We start from the raw sequence: 7,149 nt of genomic DNA, 5'->3' as shown, positions 1-7,149 counted from the left end.
CCGCTTCCGGCGCTGCCCTTCCCCCGCTCTGCCCTCGGCCCCTGGTCTTTCCGTCATGGCGGCCACTGCATCCCTGAGCCCCGAGGACCTGCTGCCCAAGGGCAGCGCGGGCAAGGCTGAGGAGCTGGCAGAGGAGCTGGACGACGACGACGACGACGAGGTGCGGGGGCCGGGGCCGCCACGTGCTGCGGGGGGAGGGGAGACGGAGGGGGAAGGGGCTGCTCGGGCGGGACTGAGGCGCTGCCGCCACCCGCAGCTGGACGAGACGCTGAGCGAGCGCCTGTGGGGCTTGACTGAGATGTTCCCGGACCGCGTGCGCGCCGCGGCCGGCGCCACCTTCCAGCTCTCCCTCTCCGTGGCCGAGAAGATGTACAGGTGAGGGGCCGGCCGGTGGCGGGGCGGGGCGGAGCTCGCCTGTCCCCTCCTCCCCCAGCCCTGAACTCCCTCCTTCTCATTGCCGGGCCAGGAGAGAGGCAAGCCAGTGATTGTTACTGTTGTGTGCGTCTGTGCATGCCCATGTCCCACAGATTCTCTCGGGCAGCGCTATGGATTGGCACCACATCCTTCATGATCCTGGTACTCCCAGTTGTATTTGAGACTGAGAAACTGCAAATGGAGCAGCAGCAGCAGCTGCAGCAGCGACAGGTGAGGTGCACAGGAGCCCCCCACCCTGGGGCACGCTCCTGTTCTCTGTATAGTGCAATCTGAAAGGAACTGGATGGGAAGGGGCCTGCAGAGGTCATGTCTAATCCAGCCCCCTGAGCAAGGCAGGATCATCCCCACCCAGAATCTATATGCTAAGACTGCCAGGTCAAGTTGCAGGTAAGACATTTAGGCTAGATATTAGGAAAAACTTTCTCAGGGGAGCAGAGCACTGTAACAACAGGCTTTTTAAGATCTAGGTAGACAAAATCTTGGCTGGGATGAGATACCTGGGGCTGGTTCTGCTTTGAGCAAGGACTTGAACTAGATGTCCTCCTGAGGTCCCTTCCAGCTCTCATTTTCTATGGTTCTCTGACACAGCACAGACATGATATCCTCACCTGCCACACGCGAAGCAGAGGAACCACAGCAGCCAATGTTCTGCATCTATAAAATGTCAACACAGGCTCAAAAGATTCTGGGGGAGAGGTCTACAACCCCCCGCCCCCCCGACTATAGAGGAGGGCAAAAACACCCACAGTCCCTACCAGTGTGACCATGGGAGAAAATAACTTGGCAGGCAGCAGATGCCAATGGGAGTTGGGAAGAAGCATGAATCTTGTGCATTGGTTCAGTGCCTGGGATTCCCTGTACCCCGTTGCCATTACACTAGGAATGCCAGACATGTTATGAAGTAAACAGGCCTGGTTTTGTATTTGATTATGGTCTGTAGGCCAGGAGATAAATTCAGGATGACTTGATTTTTTAATCAGTACCTGAAATCCTAGTGACATCAATGGGAAAATTGTCACAGATTAAAAGGAGAGCACAACCCCTTTGTAGTAACTAAACTTAGTATTTCCTGCATTTTCTTCTCTGGTGCATCTCCCACCTTGTTTTCTTTGCTAGTGCAATCAATTAATGCTGACACTGGCATGCTGTTAGTGGGTTTTGTACCAGATGCTTCAGTAGGATTACTAGCGGCAAGGAGTTAATCATTGTAATACCTTATTATAAGCTGGCTACAGACTCAGGCAGACATGACATTGGTTTACACTTGGCTTAGTTGGAAGATTCCCTCTGTAGCTGTAAGAACCAAAAATCAACCTTTTTATTACCAAAAAAAGTTTGTTCTGCACTATTAGCATGATGTATTTGATATAGGCACCAGGACATATTCTTAATCAAGGATCTCAAATGTATTGGGACATCTTTCTGCTTGACACATTTGAATAAATAATAGAGTTGGCTACTGCAACAAAGAAAATGGTATTGAAAAATGATATGCAAGTGTCTGCACACTGCACTCCCACCTCTGTAGAATGGGACAATGCTAGAGCAGAGGTCAGCAAACTTGGCCAACCTGTGGGACAAAATCATGCAGCCCAGTCCAAGGCAGACTGGTGCTTCTGCCATGACCATGGCTGCTACTGCTTCTCGCTGGTGCTGCATCACTGCAGATGCACACACAACCCAGCCACTACTAAAGACAGCAGAATCTCCCTGCTGAAATGCCAGCAGTATCTGGGCTTTGCAGGCTGGATCTAGCTGGCAGGATGTAAGTTGCTGGCCCCTAGACTAAAGCACTCAGTGAAGTAAGCCTCATTCTTAATCATCTGTCTGTGAGAACAGAATAGTGTGCCTCTGGAGTCTTTTAGCCTTATTAATATGAATAGCTTCTTAACTTACTGTTGTTTCTTGCAGATACTCCTAGGGCCTAACACAGGACTGTCTGGAGGAATGCATGGGGCTCTGCCTCCACTTTCTGGAAAGATTTAACTTTCAGGAGCTGCACTGGATCCATATCATATTGGAAGACCTTGAAATTACATTTGAACTGTTGAGTTGTCCAGCCAGGGCACTTTTTTGGGGGGAGGGGGACACTGACCTCCCCACACTGGGGTAAAAACCCTTCTCTGGACCTTTTTTTGATGCATCTGTCCATACCTTCCCCTGCAGAAATCATGACTCTTTCCTCTAATCTGTATAGCATGACCTTTTACAAAGACTTTAATGGAGGAGCTCCTCTTCTGGACTCCTTGCTTCTAGGGAAACCACCCTGGGGCACAAATCGGGCTCTGGTCACTTTTATCCAGTGTCTTCTGCAATCAAAAGAAAATCCTGTATCTTTCTCCTGGCTAAAGCAAGGTTAGGAGAGATCTATGAGAAAAAGAAGCAAGAGTGAATTTCTCAGTGGTGGAGTAGATGAGGAAGGGTGGCATAAACATCTGTGCCCTATGGAGAGAGTTATGTAAGACTTGCTTGCAAACATTTTCACTGTGGTTTTTTAGTTTGGGGAAGAAGTAGGGTAGCAGACTCAGTTGAGGATTGCATCTGTGCTGATTCTATTTTGCATCATAAAGCTACACTTCAGAAGTCAGCTGCATAATTTTTTTGTATTGAATATTAAATAAAATTCAGCCTAAACACTGTGGTTTTTGTAATCCCCCTTATGGGAGGCAAATTCTTTTTGTGTCCTCTAGTTGCTGGAGTTAACCTCCTGCTTGATGTATGCGGTCTTGGTACAGTTCCTATATGAAGATAAGTTTTGACAGGTGAGGTACTTGAGGTGACTGAATGGTGTCCAGGGATAACAGAGCAGTTCTGTTCCAGGTAATTTTCTTCAAAAACACAACTTCATACCAAAGAGAAAAAATTTATTTTTCCTTTACATACTTTGATACAGAACAATTCAGCTGAACACACAGAAGTGATGAGACATGTATATGGAGAATTTTCCATTTTCAATATTTGGTTAAACAAAATACATCTTTGTAAACAAACTCAAGACAAGGCTCTAACAAAACCAAACAAGCAAGAAAACAAAAGTGGGCTTCCCCACTATCAAGCAGTGGGAGTGGGCTGCTTCCCCTCCCTCTCTGTCACCAAGGCCCTGTTCCTCAGGGATGAGATCATACAGTTTCCCTTTTCCTGAGCAGCTGGATCACATGATTTCCCCAAGGGTGAAACAGTGGTCTTTAGACATAAAGAGAGGGAGGTAGCCCCAAAGTGTTTTTAAAACGTCTTTGCATATTGTGCACTGATCCATTGGCTTGCGGCTTCCATGCAATAAAGGGTCTCTTCAAAGTGCGATTTTAGTCAGCATAGGAAATTCCTTTGCTGTGGAGAATTTTTCCCTCTTCCTTCTTGGAAAATGGCTTCAAGTCATAAGCAGAATTCCTGCAGGCCTGGTGCTCTGCTTATGAAGTGTTTCAAAATTCTGCCAGCTGGTTTTGGTCATTGGAATGTGTCAAGGAGTTGGACTTGTATAGAAATGCTGAATGTAAAAAGAAGCCACTGCCCATGTGTCTTCAGAAGACTGCAGCATGGTGCCTGTGGGATGTCCAAAGGTTGTTAAAACATCACTCTTGTCCTGTTGTCTCATGGCTACTGCTTTAATTTACAAAGGGCTGGCTTTGGTGGTTTGAGTTCAGCTTCACACTGGCTTATCCAGGATGTATCTTGTTCACATTTACAGCACCCTGTTCAAGGGCATGTACAGGGAAAACAAACACTTAAAGTAAGAGGAGATGGTTGTGGTGCTCAGCCCTTTTTTCAAAGACTCCAGCCTTCTCACAACCTGGAGTGGCAGACACCTTGGTTCCAGCGCTATTGTATATTTGCTGCCTGAGTGGATAGCATATGGATCAGGAAATGTGATAAACAGCATCCCAGCCACAAAGAGCTAATTAGCTTGAAATCCATCCTCAACTCACTGTTTCCTTATTCTGCTGTAGAAGGAATGATGATTGAACTATACCCAGCACCTAGCTGAGGTGACAGGAAAAAAAAATGAGAAGATTCCCATTGGAGTCTCCCTGTCTTAGTTCCTCCTCCCTTCATGAGGGAGTGATGGGCAAGGTGGTTCATCAAGAGGGGAATGTCAGTCAACACTGAAGGAAGAATTTGGTTCAATTATCATCAAAGGACATTCACATGGACCCTGTACACATCTCCCCCAGTGGCTGCTTGTGACTACAAAAAGCAGAGATCTTAACTTGCAAAGCCCCTTTTCAATGTCTTTAGATCTACTTAGTTTATTCATAGGCAGGTTTACTTCACACCTTTTTTTGCCTTAGCAAGCCAGTCAGAGGGAAATAAAAGGGAATGACTCCCTTTTAAACACCCTCAGTTTTATTCCCCTCTTCCTCACCCTTGTAAGAAGCTTCTGCACTACCAAGTGAACGTGCAGGAACAGCTGAAATAGCATTACATGCTGCAGCAAAGGAAACCCCGCACACTCCTCAGAAAACTCTTGACTCTTCTCTCTAGACACTTGAATTTTCCAAACCAGCCTAGTCTTGCTAGTGCTTCCCTCCCTGACCCAGCCAGCTTCACACCACCAAACAATCACCAGGCCATGTGAAACATCCTAAGTGACATTAGAGAAAAATCCCCTACCTAACCAACAAGTTTCCATAAAGATAGCCCCCACCACTTTCTGTAGCTGAGTTGGCACAAGTACTGCTAAGCAGCAGGGGATTCTCCAGAGCACTGTATCACTGCTAGTGTTGGAGAGTTTCCTGAGAGACCCTTATATGTAATTCCAAATGTCTACAAAACTTATGGAGAGAGATATTGTTGCAGAGTGGAGGCAGAGTGCTTGGCCTCTTCTCCCCCTGAAGCCACCTTCCAGCCAGAGCAGCTTTGGTAAGTTCTGAAGGGAGTAGTGTCCAAGCATATGCAGTCTTTAAGGTGGGCTGGGGGGTAAAATAGAACAGTGGGGGGTCCACAACACCTTAGCCCCAAAGCCTGTTTTATGAAGCATTATGCATACCAATTAGCTGGAAAGCACAGAACTTGCTTTCCTCACTTCTCCATTAAGAAGTGACTAGCTTCCAACCCGCTCCACTCTGCCCCCACCCCTTATGTCACTGCCCTATTGCACCAAAAGAGAAAGAGAAAAAGCCCAACAAAAGGAAGTTCCAGAGGAGAACTGGGGCACCTATTATCCAGATTACAGGACCTCAGGGCAGTGAGGGAAGGGACTGGAGCTGTAATGGGAGAGGGCAGATCAAAGTCACATGTCAGCTCTCCAGCTCTGATGTGCTTCCACCTCCTCTGGTACCACCAGGAGAAGTTCACAGTTCTTTCCTCTCAGCTGGTGTTTCAAAAATTTCCTGTGGGAAGGAGAGGAAAAATGTAAGGGCAAAAGTGGGGAGAAACTTTCAAAATAGTCTGTTTAAGCAGCAATGGCTCTGCAGGGACAAGATACCCAGGAAGAAAATAGGGGGAGACTAATTTCACCATTATATTTTTGACAGTAACTGCAGATTAGAAGTTCCCAAATCAAATTCAATCACTAGCACCTATTTCAAAATGGTACGGGTACAATCTTAAACTCACTAGTATAGTTACACAAATGACCCTTACCTGCCATCCAAAGTCACTGTGGTTTTTTGACTTGGCAAGAGACAGTGCAACTGAAACAGACTTGATTTCTTTATGTTTAGAAACCAATGGTCTGGGGTGTCTTGAGAAAAACAGAATGCCAGGGATGGATGGGCTGATGCCAGAGTGGTGCAGAATTTGCTGGCAGCTTATGAACTGAGATCTGATACAGTTTTTCAGCCACTCTTTCTGGAAGATTTCTTTTGGCAGGAAATTAGGGAGTGACCTTCAAATAATATGAAAATAAAAATCTTCCACTTCTCTAGTACCTTCCAACCTAGTCCCAGAAAAGTTACATGCAGGAACCAAAACGCATTGATGAAAAGTGATGTCCCGAGAGAAAACCCAGCACCCATCCCGCAAAAGCAATGGTCCTAAGAATGAAGAATTGCTTTTCCACTGAAAGTTACACACAGGGAGCTTTAAGCTAAAAAGATGTCATTCAATTCACTAATATTTCAGCAGCATGATGAGCTCTATATACATTGCCCACAACTGTAATCTGTTTTGCCTAGGACATCAAGATAATCACCAATGTTTTGAATGGCGGAAGGTGCAGAAGACTGTGAATGCTATGAATGACAAGAACAGCAGTTTTACTAGCCTGTGAAAGATACAGAAGACAAAATGGAACTCTAAGATGCAACTTGCGAAAGACTTCCCACCACTGTAGAAACTGTCTGCTAAAAAGAAAGACCTTTGCTGCACATGCACAATAGGAGTTTTGCTTGTGTCAAAGAAACCCTGTCATACCCTTTCCATTTGATGCTGTATGATGGGTTTGACTGCAGGTCCCACCACGTATGAGACTACGTGCTTCTACGTTAATTCCTACGGTAATCACCAGTTATGAAGCTCAAGCTCTCAGACTCCTAAGCTATTTTCCCCTCCCCACGCCCCACACTTAGCACTGCCTGGGGCTGCCTGTGCTGGACCGCCTCGCGCGGGCTGCAGGCACCTGTAACGCAGGGCACTGGCTATGGGGCAGGTGAGGGGCCACTTTTCCCCACACTCAGCACCAGCTTCTTCCCTGCCAGTGAGCAGGGTTTTGGGGATATGCACTGCCCCCTGGCTGTACTTCTGGAGGGCACTGGTTGTGAGCAGGCTGGGAGCCAG

The 7,149-nt window shown here is 46.9% G+C and overlaps 2 protein-coding genes across 2 annotated transcripts in view; one reads left to right on the top strand and one right to left on the bottom strand.

Moving 5' to 3' along the window:
- On the top strand, positions 1–3,074 carry TOMM22 (translocase of outer mitochondrial membrane 22). The gene is made up of 4 exons (XM_019515189.1): positions 1–160; positions 257–375; positions 528–645; positions 2,347–3,074. Exons 1-4 carry the CDS (start codon positions 56–58, stop codon positions 2,419–2,421), a joined length of 417 nt encoding a protein of 138 aa, XP_019370734.1. The 5' UTR covers positions 1–55; the 3' UTR covers positions 2,422–3,074.
- JOSD1 (Josephin domain containing 1) overlaps positions 2,775–7,149 on the bottom strand; it is a 52,084-nt gene continuing 47,709 nt past the window's right edge. The window contains exon 5 of the mRNA XM_019515190.1: positions 2,775–5,762. Within this exon, the coding sequence (XP_019370735.1) occupies positions 5,663–5,762 (100 nt within the window). The 3' untranslated portion in view covers positions 2,775–5,662. The remainder of the gene's footprint in view (positions 5,763–7,149) is intronic.

This window comes from Gavialis gangeticus, unplaced genomic scaffold, assembly GCF_001723915.1.
Source record: "Gavialis gangeticus isolate Ggan-Ray unplaced genomic scaffold, GavGan_comp1, whole genome shotgun sequence".
Taxonomy (NCBI): Eukaryota; Metazoa; Chordata; order Crocodylia; family Gavialidae; genus Gavialis; species Gavialis gangeticus.
This window is presented reverse-complemented; position numbering and strand designations above follow the sequence as displayed.

Coding starts and splice junctions, on each gene's coding strand:
- TOMM22 (XM_019515189.1), top strand. CDS start 56: ATGGCGGCCACTGCATCCCTGAGCCCCGAGGACCTGCTGCCCAAGGGC. Junction 161..256: donor ACGACGACGACGACGACGAG/GTGCGGGGGCCG, acceptor CGCCACCCGCAG/CTGGACGAGACGCTGAGCGA. Junction 376..527: donor GTGGCCGAGAAGATGTACAG/GTGAGGGGCCGG, acceptor CATGTCCCACAG/ATTCTCTCGGGCAGCGCTAT.